Consider the following 16,838-nt stretch of genomic DNA (forward strand, 5'->3'; position numbering starts at 1 on the left):
GTAGAGTGAGTCTAGGGAATTAATAATGGAAAATAAGGAAATGGCGAATGAATTGAACTTTATGTCTTTATTGAATTTTATGTCTGTCTTCACTGTAGAGGATAGAAATAAGATCCAGGAAATAATTGTGAAGCAGGAGGTGAAAGGGAGGGAGGAGCTTAAAGAAATTACAATCACCAGAGAAAGGGTTCTCAGAAAATTATTAGAGCTATTGGTGTATGTACACCACATGGACAGCAGTGGTTCAAGAAGGCAGATCACCACCATCTTCTTGAGGACAATTAGGGATGGGCAATAAATTCTGAGCTAGCCAGCGATACCCATATCCTGTGAATTAATATATACAAAAAACCCAGATGGATCGCTTGTGGGCTTCCAGTGGGTCCCCTGTTCAAAGGCACTGAGCACCTGATTAAGGCACCCAGCATTGGGAAGGAGGGGGCCCACTGACAGCCAACCCCCACCCCGGTCCTTGTTGCTGACCCCCTCCCCCGTGTCTCCACACCCCGCCCCGATCCTCCTCTCACCATCACTCACCTGTGCTTGGGCCCATTGGTGATCCTGGATTTCGAGTGGGTGCATTAGTGTCAGCAAACACCGCCTTTCCAATGGCACTGACGTGCAATGAAGAGTTACCGGCCTCTGATTGGTCGGCAGCTCTCCACGGGTGGATCTTCCACCCCCAAAAGGGTCCTGATGGGCACTTAATCCAGCATGCCTTCCCGCAAAGCGGTGATGCGAGGCTTTCACTGGCTCTCCAGCCAGCAGGCGAGATCCTCTCGTCACCTACATTAAATTCTGCTCCTTGGGTGGTTATGTTTTGCTTTATAATTCTCCTGCATTGCTAGTTTTATTATGTGAAAGCATTATATAAATAGAAGTTACTGCAGTGCTGGCTGTCCATGTGTACGAGTGGACACTGAATGCAGAATATTTGCCAACCCTGTCCTCTCACAATGTCTGCATTAGTGCATTTGTACTGGTAATCCATAGAGGAGATTGCTAACTGATTTCTGTCCACTTTTGCCCAGTTCAGTGGGGAGCAGAGGTTGGTAATCATGAACGGTCAGAGTTAATGACAGTTTCCTTGCTCAATAATAACCTGGACGAGTGAATGAGGATGGATGAAGGGTGAGTGAATAAGGATGGGAGAGTGCGAGTGGGTGAGTGAGGCTGGGTGGGTGGGTGAGTGAGTGTAGGTGAGTAAGTGAGTGAGTGTGGGTAGCTGAGTGAGTGTGGGTGAGGGTAGGTGGGTGAGTGAGGGCAAGTGAAAAGGCGAGTGAGGATGAGAGAGTGTGGGTGAGTGAATGAGTGTGGATGAGGGTGGGTGGGTGAGTGAGAATGAGTGAGTGAGGGTGGGTGAGTGAGCAAGTGAGTGTGGGTGAATGAGGGAGGGTGGCTGAGTGAGTGAAGGTGGGTGAGTGAGTGAGGGTGGGTGAGTGAGGGTGGTTGAGTGAGTGAAGGTGGGTGAGTGAGTGAGGGTGAATGAGTGAGGGTGGGTGAGTGAGTGAGGGTGAGTGAGTGAGGGTGGATGAGTGAGGATGAGTGATTGAGGGTGAATGAATGAGTGGGTGAGTGAGCAAGTGAGTGTGAGTGAATGAGTGAGGGTGGTTAAGTGAGTGAATGTGAGTGAGTGAGTGAGGGTGAATGAGTGAGTGAGGGTGAGTGAGTGAGGGTGGGTGATTGAGGGTGTGTGTGAGAGTAGGTGAGTGAGTAAGTGAGGGTTTGTGAGGGTGAGAGAGTGGGTGAGTGAGTGAGGGTGGCTGAGTGAGTGCGTGAGTGAGGGTGAGTGAGTGATGGTGGCTGAGTGAGTGCGTGATTGAGGGTGAGTGAGTGAGGGTGCGTGATTGAGGGTGAGTGAGTGAGGGTGGGTGAATGAGGGTGGCTGAGTGAGTGAGTGAGGGTGAATGAGTGAAGGTGGCTGAGTGAGTGAGTGAGTGAGGGTGAGTGAGTGAAGGTGGATGAATGAGTGCGTGAGTGAGTGAGTGAGTGAGGGTGAGTGAGTGAGTGAGGGTGTGAGTGAGTGAGGGTGAGTGAGTGAGGGTGAGTGAGTGAGGGTGAGTGAGTGAGGGTGGGTGGGTGAGTGAGGGTGAGTGAGTGAGGGTGGCTGAGTGAGTGAGTGAGTGAGGGTGGGTGATTGAGGGTGGGTGAGTGAGGGTGAGTGAGGGTGGCTGAGTGAGTGAGTGAGTGAGCGAGGGTGGGTGATTGAGGGTGATTGAGTGAGGGTGGCTGAGTGAGTGAGTGAGTGAGTGAGTGAGTGAGGGTGGGTGATTGAGGGTGAGTGAGTGAGGGTGAGTGAGTGAGGGTGGCTGAGTGAGTGAGTGAGTGAGTGAGGGTGACTGAGTGAGGGTGGGTGAGTGAGTGAGGGTGGGTGATTGAGGGTGGGTGAGTGAGGGTGAGTGAGTGAGGGTGAGTGAGTGAGTGAGGGTGAGTGAGTGAGGGTGGGCGAGTGAGGGTGAGTGAGTGAGGGTGGGTGAGTGAGGGTGGGTGAGTGAGGGTGAGTGAGTGAGGGTGGGTGATTGAGGGTGTGAGTGAGGGTGTGAGTGAGGGTGGCTGAGTGAGTGCGTGAGTGAGTGAGTGAGTGAGGGTGCATGAGTGAGGGTGGGTGAGTGAGTGAGGGTGGGTGATTGAGGGTGGGTGATTGAGGGTGCCCAGGCAGCAGGCTCATCAAGGCGATGCTTTTCCGGATGATTTTCTGCTCAGGCTCAGTTTTCCAGTTGTCCACAGTCGGGCTGGGGTCTCCTCCATTCAGCTCCGCCACCTCCATCTCTCCCTCTCCCTCTCCATCGATCTTGTCCCGATTCTCCACATTCACCAGCTCTCAGTAATACTGGCTGTGTAAAGTCAGGCAGCAGTGTGGATCACTGACCTTATCATTGAGAAACTCCTGCCAGTGTGTAAACTGGCAGACTGACAGGGCTGGAAGGGAAGGCAACAGCAAAACCAGGATTGGCAGCCCAGGCATCTTGCAGCAGGCGTGCACCTGTATTAGGGATCCAGGCGGCTGTGGTGACAGTCACATCCCTCCCTATTTCTTGTGTCTCTGTACAGTTTAACACATAGGAATTCTCCACATTTTGGCAGTGATGTCACCTGTGTAATTTCATTTTACACAAATAACAGAGAGAAATGGAACAATGAACATGCATGCACCTCAAATGGATTTTCATTTTGGAAATGGGTATTTTTCCAGCCAGTGAAATGTGTACTTGGAATGTTGCAGATTAAACACCAGTCCTGTTCCCATAGAGGTAAGGCTGCCAGCTTAAATTAGTTTCCATTGCACTGCCCAAAAGTCACATTTAAATCAGAGATAGGTGTATACATCTATAGCATTGGAGTCCCAGTGTGGTCCAACTAATGAACCAGGGCAAGAATGGGGCATTCTTCTCCGCCGATGCTGCCAGACCTGCTGAGTTTTTCCAGGTAATTCTGTTTTTGTTTTGGATTTCCAGCATCCGCAGTAGTTTTTTGTTTTTATCAAGAATGGGGCATGCTTGACCTCAGCCTATCAGTCCCCTGTTCGAGTTTACTGCTCAGCACCATAACACTGAGTGAACTCCAATTACTGTGACTGGACTTAATGATGTCATTTTGAAGCACAAATTCCATTTCTTTCTGCACTTGAGCTAATTTTACTGGATTTAATCTATATGGGTGTTGCCTTATTGAACCTAAATCCCCATATTAACATTATGCACGGCTAAGCCTGTTATCCTCAATTTATTTCCACAAATTGCTTTGTGTAACTGCAATAACTCTTTCAAATCACTTGGACAATTTTCTGGAAGGTAACCTAACATCACATTTAGATTCTTAAGTACTTCCTCATTGTCCAATTTAGTCAGAGGAAGGTCAAGTAATTTCACAATCCGTAATTTCTAACCCCTTTTCCTTACTTACAACTACCAGTACCTCCTCCTGTTTATCCTCTCTATCAAAGTATTTTTTGAGTATATTTATATGGCACACTCGCTGACTCTTTCATTTATCTGCGGTATTCACTACATAGTTTATTTCACAATCTCTTTTCGATCTGGTAAGGTCCACTAAACCTTGCCTTCAAGAGTTCACCTGCCGCCGGCAACAATACTAATACCTCTTCCTCAGCCACAAAACTGCGAGACTTTGTCTTTTTATTTGCATTTGCCTTCATCACTTGTTGAGATACCTTTAAATGTTTCCTAGCTAGCTCACATGCCTTATTTAATCCTTCTCTGAATTTCATCACATAATCCAGGGTGAGTTGTTTCAGAACTTTGACTCACTAATTTCTCCTGAATCAGTTTGATGGTCCCCTTACTTCATGACCATAAATTAACTCAAAAGGACTGAACCCTGTTGGCTCACTAGGGGCACCCCTAATAGCAGATAACAAGAATGGAATCCCTGGATCCCAATCATGTGGATAGTTTTGACTGTATGCTCTAATCATAGTCTTTAAAGTCTGATGGGACCTTTCTAAAGCGCCTTGTGCTTCAGGATGATTGGCTGACAACCTAAATTGCATTATTCCTAGGCTGTTCATTACTTCTTCAAACAGCTGTGACACGAAATTCGAACCCTGATATGACTGTATTGCTTTTGGTAACACATATTCTGTAAAGAATTTGGTCAGCTTCTCTACACTCACCTGTGCTGTAATTTTCCTTAAAGGTATTGCTTCTGGAAATCTTGTGGACACATCCATCATTGTCAGCAAGTGCAGATTTCCACTTTTAGTCTTAGGGAAAGGGTCCTACACAATCAATCAAGACCCTGTTAAAAGATTCCTCAAACACTAATTGGAAATAAAGGTGCAGGTTTAATTAGTGCTTGTGATTTTCCTATTACCTGATATGTGTGACATGTTTGACAGAATTTGACTACATCTATATGTAGTCCAGGCCAATAGAAATGTTTTTGTATCTCAGCTTGAGTTTTCCTAATTCTCAAATGTCCAGCCAATGGAATTCCATGAGCCACTCTGGAAATTTAATTCTGGTACCCAGGCGGTATCATTACTTCATGCACTATCGCCCACTTTTTATCTGCTGGAACTTGAGGTGGTCTCCATTTCCTCATTAACACACGGTTCTTAATGTAATAACACTTTGGAATGTATTCTGCTTCTGTTTCAGGATAAACTGTCTGGTATAACTGCTTTAAGTCTGCTATAACTCCATTAATTTCAGCAAACCAAACCGTTCAGCCTCATCCTTTCTAATCTTCTCTTCCTGAGTAATCTTTTCAAAATGGATCCAGCCACCTGAACTTCAGCATCCTCCTCCTGGCTTTTAGATTCTTCCTCTTCCTGTTTAAACTTGTGTGCCTGTGACCTCGTCACCACAGAATCTGGAAACAATCAAGGATGCTCTTTCTGTAAAACCTCTGTGGATTGTGTCTCAGGCTGCTCTACTACAGTAGGCATGGTCAATATCTGTGAACCCGTATATCCTTCCCTAGAATAAAATGAAACCCTGCAATGGGCAATTTCTCTACCACCCCAAAAATCACCTCTCCATCTTTAATAGACTGGCATCTTTCAGCTTGGCCCTTATTACTAACTCTTTCACCAACACTAGGGGCAGAATTTTCTGCCTCTCCGGTGGGTGGGGAGCCAATCCCTGCCGGAGAAGCAGGCCCCGCCACCATTTTACGTGGGTGGGCCAATTAAGGCCTGCCCAGCGTGACACCTGGTGGGAAGCGCTATGCACTCCCTGTGCGGGCGGGAGGGTGGGGGGGAATTCCCCAAAAGCAAGAGTGCGTTCTTTCGCGCATGCGCACATCTCCCTGAGGCTAAGTGCTGCCTCAGGGAGATCGCTTACACTTTAAAAAAGATTAAAAATAAAGAAAAAAATTCCCTAACATGTACCCCCCCTCCATGTGACAATGTCATTGACAGGTTGGCGGGCCTGCCGCTGATTTTGCTGCGCCCCCGCCTTCCTGAAAATTTAAATGGGGCGCGGTGACGTCGGGAGTTCCGCCTGATATCATCCCGCGTCATTTAACGCATCAGCGAGTGGGCCCCGCCCCCCTGCTCACCGACGGCAAAATTCTGCCCTAGGTTTTTATATCTCCAATTTCCTCACTGATTTCCATATCACCCTTTTCCTACATTCAACTGTTTGTGTGAAATATCATATGCGTCGGCTAAACCAGCAGCTTCCCTGATCTGTTCACTTTGTCTTTCATCTAAGTATGTTACTAATGAATTTACTGGAACGCTGTTTCTAAATTCTCCCATAATTATAACCTCTCTTACATTTTCAAAAGTTTTGTCTAATTTCAATGCCCTGAACCATTGATCCCAGATAATTTATTTTTCTATTGCAAACTCTACAAAAGTCTGATGAATTCTCTTCCTTATAGTCCTAAACTTCAGCTGATAAGCTTCAGGGACAAGCTCATAAGCATTTAGTATCGCCCCCTTTACTATCTCGTAATCTGCAGACTGTTCCTCTGATAAACTAGCATACACATTCATTGCTGTACCCGACCAAACACTCTGTAACATTATAGCCCAAGCAGCTCTTGCCAATTCAATTTCATAGCTATCTTTTCAAAAGAGCTGAAACACCTTTCAACTCCATCCTCTGTAAATTTTGGCATGAACCAAAGAATCAAAGTTGAATCAAATTCCTTAAAAGGAGCCAAAGCTACCATCTGAATCATTACCTCTCCTTTCTTCCTTTATCCTAAGGGGAGAATATTTCCTATGGCGGGCGGGCGGGCTAGGCAGGAGCGGGCGGAGGTGGGCGCAGAGCCGATTGCCGCCCGCGATCTTCTGCGTGCCAGCATTTTACATGGGCGGGCCAATTAAGGCCCGCCCAGCATAACGCACAGCCAGTCGCGCTCAGCGCAACCTGTGTGGGCGGGGAGAGGAGAGAGAATCGGGGCCTGCGCTCTTTCGCGCATGCGTGCGCAAGATCGCAGCGATCTCCCTGCGGCACGGAGCTGTCTCAGGCAGATTGAATGGATTAGAAAAGTTTTGAATAAATAAAGTAAAAATATATTTAAACATGTCCCCTCATGATGTGACAGTGTCACATGAGCTGGGGCATGTTTGCGAAGTTAGGAACATTTATTTATTTATTTTATAAAAGCTTTAGGAAACCTCATCCCGACCGAGGATAAGGCTTCCTGAAAAATGCGAGGGTCACTTGGGCTCTTCGCCCGCCTGACAACCTCCAGGCCTCCGGCGCATGCCCGCCGAACGAAATATTGAGATGATGCACGATGACGTCAGGACACACGCCCAACATCGTCGCGCATCATTTTACGCATCGGCGTGTTGGGCCCACCCCTCACGCCGAGGGCAAAATTCTGCCCTAAGTTTCACTTTAGACAATTCATGCTGTCTAGCTTCTTTCTCTCTCTCTGAAGCTCTCTATTTCTTTCCTTCTCCCTTTCCTCTTTCTGAAGTTGAAGTCCAAGCTTCCACATTTCTATCTCTTGCATCCTCTTCTTTTCTTTTTCCTGCTCCTCTTTTTCCCATTGAAGCTTTTTTATTTCTATTTCTTTCAGCCTGTCCTTATCTTTCTAACTCAATTTTTTATGTTTCGCTCTCTTTCCCCTTTTCTTCCAGCTCAGTTCTTTTCATTTCCATTTCTTGTTCAAGTTCAAGCTTCTTCATTTGCAATTGAAACCCTACTACTTCTAGCTGCGACACTCTAGTTTCAGGTATCCCTTTCTCCAACTTTAAATGCTGGGTAAGTACTGTAACCACATCAGCATTACGAAATTCCACTTTTATCCCTATCGGCAATTCATCTGCTAACTCTCTCAACTGAGTTTTATTCAGAGCTTTCAAATACTCCACAGTCACATTTTCCACTCCCAGAAAAGCCCTAGCAGTTACCAAAGCCATTTTGCAGTCCAACCACTTTAAGATCCCTCAACATCAAGCTCCTGAGCTCAATGTTCTTCTCGCACTTGTATCCCTTGGATTCACAAACTCCCACCCAATCAAGGAACTTTAATAATCCCGGACGAGCTCCCAAAATTTTATGTTATGCCCACAGCAGATGTTAATTGCTGAGCAAATCAAATCCCAGAGGGAAACTTGGACTATGAGCCGTCCCCTTTTTTTTGTATTCTGTAAATGAGAAGAAAACATACTGATCTCAGCAGCAAGAAGTTCTGGGATTTTAAAGATTAAAAGCAAAATTTCTACTAACAAGAAGAAAAGAAAACTTAAACACACAAGTTTGCAGTTACACAGTTAAAATTAGTCTTGCAAAACGTTCCCTCAAAAGACTCTCTACTTGGTCAGACCCGCAAGTAAACACCTTCCAGACAACACTCCCTTATTGATATTTAACTATAAAAATTGAGTATTATTACCCAAGGAAATCTGTTTTAGCTTTAATAAAGGCATACCATGCAACCTGTTAAACTCTCTTCCACTCGGCTGTAGAAATTCAAGACTTCAGAACAAGACTGCTTTTTGCAGCCCAAGAGATTTCTGGCTTGACTGGATGGCTGATTCAAACTGCATCTTCTCCCAGCCTAGAGTTGTTTCCAGGAGATCTTCCTAACACAGCCAGCCACCAACAAAATAAAATAAAACATCCCTAAAATACATTTTCCCCCCTTTCATCTCAGGTTCTAATGTTCTCACACCTCTTTGAAACTCAAACCCTTCCAAATATAAAACCTTTCATGTTTCTATTTTGTCTCTGCTTTTGGGTCAGTAAAATATAATAAACCCTCTTCTATTTACAGATGGAACTACTGTAAGATGTAAAAATGTTTCTTGACACCTCTGGCCTCCCTTTGATATTCAGACAAATTCTCAACTTACCTAAAAGTGCAGATGTTAGCTCCAGCCTATTTACTTGTATCTCAAACCCACCATAATATCTCAGTACAAATGCAAACCTAACGCCTCTATCCTTTCATGCCTTAAGCCTCCTAGGCAACCTGTCTCTTGTCATGAAGAGGTATTAATGTCTATAATGTAATTGGAAATTATTTTTAAAATGGAATTGTAGTGGGGTATGTGTCTATGTGTTTGACAATGTGTGTCTTAATGTGATTAAGGCCAGCTAGTCTGGGTGCTTTCATGTATAGAAAGAAGTAGGTTTGAAATGGTAATTAGATAAACATGGGGAAGTTTAGAAATATAGGTGTTAAGGGGCAATTTTCATTTTTAAATAAACCATTCAAAAGAATGGGTGAAATCTTGTACCTAGCTTGAGGACGCCAAGCAATATGTTTATTCTTTTCAGCTTACTAATAAAATTGGTGGAATCAAAGGATGTTATTGTTAAAATTAAAAGCCTAATGATACAATGGAAAATTTACATTCAAAGGGGAAGCTAGGTATAAAGAGGGAAAGGAGTTTGTTTCTGAGTCAGAGGGATTTAAGATCTAACCAGCCTGTAAGCCTACACCTGTGTCTGCAAAGGAGCCACATTAAAAGGAACCTCATCTTGAATTCGTACGGTCAAATGTGCTTTGCCTGGTGTCCGTTTAAAGTCTACGGGTTATTGTGGCCTTGGTGAAAATTTACCTGGGAGTGATTAATTTGGGGATTTGTTTAAAAGTTATTATGCTAGTAATTTGTAGATGCATGTATGTGTTTAATTTGTTGGTAAATTAATAATTGTTTAATTTAGTTCTATATAAAAAAACCTCTTGAGGCTTGGTGGTCTTATTCCTGAATTCAGAGCTGCATCTCAAAGATGCCAGTTGAAAATATAGGTTATGACAGTTGTCCTAGTTTCCCTCTGGGATTTAAACAACTCAGCCTTTACCAACTGCTATGTCATAACACTCTAGTAACTTTTCTCCTTAATTAAATCATTTACACACACACAGACACGCGCTCACAGATACACTGCCTTCTTCACAGAATAACCCAATATTCCCCAAAAATATTTTTAAAAATAACATCACATTCTGAAGCAATCCATGCCCAAATGCAGCAAGACTTGGACAATACCCAGCCTTGGGCTGACAAGTGACAAGTAACAGTTGTGCCACATAGGTGCTGAGCAATGACCATCTCAAACAAGAGACAACCTTACCATCACCCCTTGATATTCAATGGCATTGCCGTCACTGACTCGCCCACTATTAACGTCCTGGGGGTTACCATTGGCCAGAAACTGAACTGGATTAGCCATATAAATACTGTGGCTACAAGAGCAGGTCAGATGCTTGGAATCCTGCAGCGAGTAACTCACCTCCTGGCTCCCCAAAGTCTGTCCACCATCTAAAGGGCACAAGTCAGAAGTGTGGTGGAATACTTTCCACTTTCCTGGATGAGTGCAGCTCCAACAACACTCAAGAAGCTTGACACCATCTGGGACAAAGCAACCCACTTGATTGGCACCCGTCCACAAACATTTACTCCCTCCACCACCGATGCACAGTAGCAGCAGTGTGTACCATCTACAAGGTGCACTGCAGGAACTCACCAAGGCTCCTTAGACAGTACCTTCCAAACCCACGACTGCTACCACCTAGAAGGAAAAGGGAAGCAGATACATGGGGACACTGCAACCTGCAAGTTCCCCTCCAAGCCACTCACCATCTTGACTTGGAAATATATCATCATTCCTTCACTGTTGCTGAGCCAAAGTCCTGGAACTCCCTCCCTAACAGCACTGTGGATGCACCTACACCACATGGACAGCAGCGGTTCAAGAAGGCGGCTCACCACCACTTTCTCAAGGGCAATTAGGGATGGGCAATAAATGCTGGCCTAGCCAGTGACGCCCACATCCTGTGAATGAGTAACAAAAAAAGGAGTCGACAATGATCTAGTGAAACTCAGTTTCTGAATGAATACACACACATGCATCATCTGCATACTGAAGCCCAATGACTGAGATTGGAGTGGTTTTGTTTTTGGATTGGAAGCGGCATAGGCTGAACAGTATCCTATCTGCGTCTTGATTACCTCCAAGCCCGAGGGCACAGCCTCAGAGTAAAGGGAAGACCTTTTAGAACAGACATGTGGAGAAACTTCTTTAGCCAGAGAGTGGTGAATCTATGGAATTCATTGCCACAGAAGGCTGTGGAGGCCAGGTCATTGAGTGTATTTAAGACCGAGATAGATAGGTTCTTGATTGGTATGGGGATCAAAGGTTACGGGGAGGAGGCGGGAGAATGGGATTGAGAAACTTATCAGCCATGATTGAATGGTGGAGCAGACTCGATGGGCCGAATGGCCTAATTTCTGCTCCTATGTCTTATGTTCTTATGGTCTTATGGTAATTGACAGGAGGTGAGGTGCTGTATTGCGGCAAGAAAGGTGGAGAACAGAGTTGGTTTGAACAGTCTTGTTTCACCCCTGTCTTCATTGATATAGGTTCTGTAGTGGTCCTATTGGTGAGGTTCATGGCTTGCATGTCATCGTGGAGTGGGCAGAGGATGGCAACCAAATTTCTGAGGATAGCCAAATTTGAAGAGGAGACTCCATATGCCTTCGCATGGTTGACGGAGCCAAAGGCTTTCGTGAAGTCAAAAATGTCCACGCACAGCAGTTGGAGCTGTTCCTTTCGTTTTGGATTTGCCGGTGAGATCCTGGAAAATATGGACCATTGTCCGTATCTTGGGAGTCTCCTCTTCACGTAGGCAACATAGACGAATAAATTCATCATCGCCCCAAGTGTGCCAGCACAGCCTTCGGCCATTTTTTGGTCACGGGCTGAATTTTTCTGTCGGCGTGCGGGGGTGGGGGCGAGGGGAGGGGAATCGCTCACCGACGCATAAAATGATGTGTGGTGACATCGGGCACACATCCCGACATCACCGTGCGCCCCTGCGATATTTTGTTGGGGGGAGGCGCGTGATGATGCCTGTTGCGCGCCCGCCTGTCATTACCGGGCCAATTAAGGTAGTCGAGGCTCCAATTGTCGTGGATTTTAAGGCGCCCGTGCGATATTCGGCTCGTCGCACGGGCGCAATGGGCAGGCGGCTATCCGAAACTTTAATGAAGCTCATCCACGGGCGGGAAAGAGGGATCATTGTTTTTGTGAATCCAGAGATTTAACAGTGAATGCTCAGGAGTTATTGAAAGTTGCGTGTGTGAGGTGGAGAAGTCTCAAACACACAGTAGCTGCTTGGACTCCACTCAATACCTTCAGGTCAGCACTCTGCAGTGAGGGTTTGTTTTGGGGCCTGTAGGTTTCAGGAAGCCTCCCTGAGCCTGGAAATGGGAGGTGATCTCTCCACTGGAGGCACTTCCTCTGAGGAGGAAGGGAGGGCTAGAAGGTGGAGGAGACCGGAAGTGCACATTCAGCCTCCAGTGGAGCTACCTTTGGGAGGTCAGGCGCAGGCACAAGGGGTTTAGGGCCAAGAGGTAGCCCAAAGCACAAGGGGCCACAGAAGATGCCACTATCCTGATGCCAGGGTTTACAGGCAGCGAAGCAGCTACCTCAATATGACTGAGGTGCAGTGCCGAAGGAGGCTCCGTCTGTCAAAGGAGACAGTCAACTATATCTGTCAGATGATTGATCCAGAGATCTCCATGAACTGTGTGGGTGGAAACCCCTTCCCCTGTCTCTAAAAGTCACAGCTGCCCTCAACTTCTATACCTCCGGTTCGTTCCAGGGGTCAGTGGGTGATCTTTGTGGTGTCTCCCAATCAGCTGTCCACACTTGTGTCAAGCAGGTTACAGATGCTATGTTCAGATGGGCATTGACCTTCATCCACTTCCGCTGGAACGAGGCCAGCCAGACAGAGCGAGCCAGAGACTTCGCGGCCATTGCTGGCTTCCCCCGTGTCCAGGGTGCTATAGACTGTACACTTGTGGCCATCAAGGCGCCAGCAAGTGAGCCTAGTGCCTTCATCAACAGGAAGGGCTTCCACTCCATGAACGTGCAGATAGTGTGTGATCACAGGATGCTGATTCTACAAGTCTGTGCAAGGTACCCAGGCAGCTCCCACGCCGCGTACATCCTCAGACACTCCCAGGTGCCAGGGCTCTTCAGTGCTCCAGCCCGACTGGATGGATGGCTGCTGGGTGACAAGGGCTATCCCCTCAGAAGGTGGCTCATGTCGCCAATACGCCATCCAAGAACAGAAGCTGAGCAGCGGTACAATAGGAGCCACGGCACCACAAAGGCTGTGGCGGAGAGAACCCTCGGTCTCCTCAAATTGTGCTTCCGATGCCTGGACCGTTCTGGGGGTGCACTCCAGTACCCCCCAGATCGAGTGTCACTGATAGTGGTTGCATACTGCGCTCTCCACAATCTAGCTCTGCAAAGGGGGGACGCTGTGGACGAAGAAGATGTAGTCGGAGTGGCTGGGGCTGAGCACGATGAGTCCAGCAGTGAGTCTGAGGATGAGCATGCACAGGGAAATGCTGAGGGGGCACAGGCTGACCCAGGCATGTACCAGGGAGGCAGGGACACCCAGAACGCTCTAATCCAAGGAACCTTTAGCTAGCACAACACATATGGATGTGCAACACAAGCCTGGCATGTAGCCTCCATCCTGGAGACCTCGTCTGTCTGGATAGGAGGATTGGCGATGGGCGCGGTGAATAAGTCTAAAAGGCACACAAATCAGTCATCAAATCTCAGGAATCCATGCACATTCCCAAAAAATGAGGCACCCACAGCCATTTGAGACAACATAAATTTAATATTGTAACCAAAGTCTCTTCACATAACAGTAATAAAATGGTGTTGCACTTCACACAAAGCTCGAAACAACTCATTGGGAGGTGGGGGGGGGAAACAGAAAAGCACCAGTGATGAACCCGGGCTGTGCCGAAGGTGCCTTCATCTTTTGTTTCCAGGTGCTACGTCTTTGTGGTGCCCTTTCGCTGGCAGTGGCATCTGAGACAGCCTGTCCTGTTGACCTCGATGACCTTGGCGGTCGTCCTCAGGTCCGTGAAGCCTGTGATGGACCCGCCTGGGAGGGAGCAGCCAGTTCCACAGTTGGCATCTCCCCAGTCGTCGCAGCCTCATCAGATGCCACGGTCACTGGCAGAGGGGCGGGGGAGCTGCCCCCATCATCCGAAGCGCCCTGAGAGGTGCCAGTAGAGACGACAGGCAGCTGCTCCGCCAACGTGAGGTCTATTTGGCCCTCCCTGCTCACCATAGGTGGATGGGCACCAAGGTGGGATACCTGGTGGCCAAACCACCGCCCACACGGGCACTGACCAGACGAGGTCAATGCCCCCGTGAGGGCGTGCAGGTCTGAGTGCAACCACAGGAACCCCTGATCCTGTCGCTGGAGCTGCCTGTGCATGAGAGTCGCCACTCTCTCCATGGAGGAAGCTTGGCACTCAGCCATGAGGCTCAATGCATCGGCCACGACCCGTGTAGACTCCTCCAGCACTAACACCAAGCCAAGCAAAGCCTCATGTATCTCCAGCAGATGTTCCCGGACATCCGGCCACATGTCAGCACTTGGCTGCATCGCCCACGACTCCAGAGGCTCATCATCAGCGACGGACTGAGCATGTACCTGGGCCCTTTCAGTCCTCCGACTGCTGGCGCCATCAGCACTCTCTGTCTCTGCCAGCTCCTCCAGCGACTGTGAAGTGCCCTCACCACTGTGACCCGGGACACTAGCCGAAAATATGGTGCCCGCCGAGGTGCCAGTATCTGCGCTGGTGCCTGCCTGGCAGAGATGGTGTGACGCTTCCAAAGGTGCAACTTCATGGCCCTGAGGTGTCAGAGGGGCCCTGCTGCTCCTGCTCCCGGCCGTGTGCCGCTGATGCTGAAAGGAAGAGTCAGGAAATTCGATCAGTCAACGTCAATGTCAATGTCCCCCGGCTCATCAAGCGCTCATCATTCCACACGCACTGGGCAAGCCATGCTGGTAACATCACTCACTGAACAATCAGCAATGCCATGGGTGTTGGGAGACTACTGGTGACGTGAGTGCTGGCCATACATACCTGCCCGTGGAACCAACCAGCCTCTCCGGCTCCAGTGGGCCTGGGTGCGTGCCGCCTCTCCAGGTCCAGTGCCTCCTGCTCAAAGTGGCTCAGCATCAATATCTGGCCTGGCCCACCGCCAGTCCTCAGCCGCTCGGTGCTGTTGTGAGAATTCTTCTCCTGCAAAGGAAAAATTGCATTGATAAGTGATACTTGTACCGTCAATCTCCTCGCGGCCGGCCCACCCCAAGCCCAGTTGGCCTTTGCACGGCTGCAGTGCATCCTTCCCCTGCTGGTGGCTGGCACTCACACTAATATGCCTGGTAAGTCCTTTCATCCGCACCCACCCCCCGCCCACATGCTGCCTTCATCACAGTTGGCAACACACAGTTGTACCAGCCGTTGCAAAGGAGGCACAATGACATGGAGGGCACAGGGCAGCACATCCATCTGTGCCACAGGACCTTGAAGATCCCCTCACACCGTGTCATGACCCTGACTTCCACATGTCGTGGAGTTCGACCAGTGCGCCTGGGTGTAGCTCCTCCAGGCTGAACCCACCACAGTCCCATGGGTGTCACTGCACCACATGCTGCGGGTGCAGAACCCATCTCATCTCAACCCTCTCATGCTGACAGCAGATTTTCCTTCCTTAAAGGACATCAGTGAACCAAATGGATTTTCTACAACAACCAACAATGGTTTCATGGTCAACTTTAGACTTTTAATTGCAGATTTTTATTAAATTCAAATTCCACTATCTGTCATGGAGGGATTCAAACCTGGGTCCCCAGAGCATTACCCCTGGGATGCTGGATTACTAGCTCAGCGACAATACCACTACACCATTGCCTCCCCTAAATTGGTTTACTAACTGCCTTAATATACTGACCATATCTGTAGGATCTAAATATGACAAAGACATTCGATTTCCTAACATTATGCTAGAAATTATTACTAACATCTGTTCTTAATTCCATTAGCATTTGTGGGAATAGGTTAGCATGTCTGTATGAATCCTTTACAATAGGTTGTATTTTTGGTAAGAGGGTATATCTTGTTTGTACTCCGGCTCTGTATTTACAAGGATGTGTCATTTGTTTACAATGGAATGTAACTTCTGGGACCTTAAAGCAACTAAGAGTTGGAGGTTTGTCTCAGCCTACATGGGTCTAGTTACAGAGGTGGAATGACAGCAGAAGACCCTCACCCATAGCCAATGAAAAAGATTAACTCAAATTGTTACCAAAGAAGGAATGAGAAAATCAGAATTAGAGATAAAAGTTGAAAACTCAGAGAATTTCTGGATACAGTTCCACCATCACTTCTGTGGTATAATTCTTCTGTGCCACAATTCAACCTAACATCACCTCAGAGACAGAAGAAGGAAGGCATTGCCTGTACTGGTGGCAGTACAACACTGGCATTTACCCAGCAATGTAGAAAATTGCCCAGGTACGGCCTGTACACAAACAGCAAGACAGATCCAACCCGGCCAATTACTGACCCATCAGTTTACTCTCGATCATCAGTAAAGTGCTTTCAGACAGCACTTGTTTAGTGATAACCTGCTCAATAGACAGGGCCACTCAGCTCCTGAACTCATTAAAACCTTGGTCCAAACATGACAAAAGAGCTGAACTCCAGAGGTGAGGTGAGAGGGGCTGCCCTTGACATCAAGGCAACACTTGACCGAGTGTGGCATCAAGGGACTCTTAGCTGAAATTAGAGTCAATAGGAATCGGGGAGAGCTCTCCACTGGTTGGAGTCATACCTAGCAGAAAGGAAGATTGTTGAGGTTGTTGGAGGTCAGTCACCTCAGTTGCGGGACATCACTACTAGGGCAGTGTCCTAGACCTCTTCAGCTTCTTCATCAATGACCTTCCATCACAAGGTCACTGATAATGCACAATGTTCAGCACCATTTGTGACTCCTCAGATACTGAAGTAGTCCATGTCCCTATGCAGCAAGGCCTGGACAGTATCCAGGCTTGGGCTGATAAGTGGCAAG

The 16,838-nt window shown here is 47.5% G+C and overlaps 1 protein-coding gene across 1 annotated transcript in view; it reads right to left on the reverse strand.

The window, feature by feature from the left end:
* Positions 1-11,594, reverse strand: part of LOC144692815 (vitellogenin-like) — a 126,429-nt gene extending 114,835 nt beyond the window's left edge. Inside the window, exon 1 of the mRNA XM_078561891.1 lies at positions 11,270-11,594. Within this exon, the coding sequence (XP_078418017.1) occupies positions 11,270-11,594 (325 nt within the window). The remainder of the gene's footprint in view (positions 1-11,269) is intronic.
* Positions 11,595-16,838: the final 5,244 nt, after the last annotated feature.

The sequence above is a fragment of the Cetorhinus maximus genome, chromosome 17, assembly GCF_964194155.1.
Source record: "Cetorhinus maximus chromosome 17, sCetMax3.hap1.1, whole genome shotgun sequence".
NCBI lineage: Eukaryota > Metazoa > Chordata > Chondrichthyes > Lamniformes > Cetorhinidae > Cetorhinus > Cetorhinus maximus.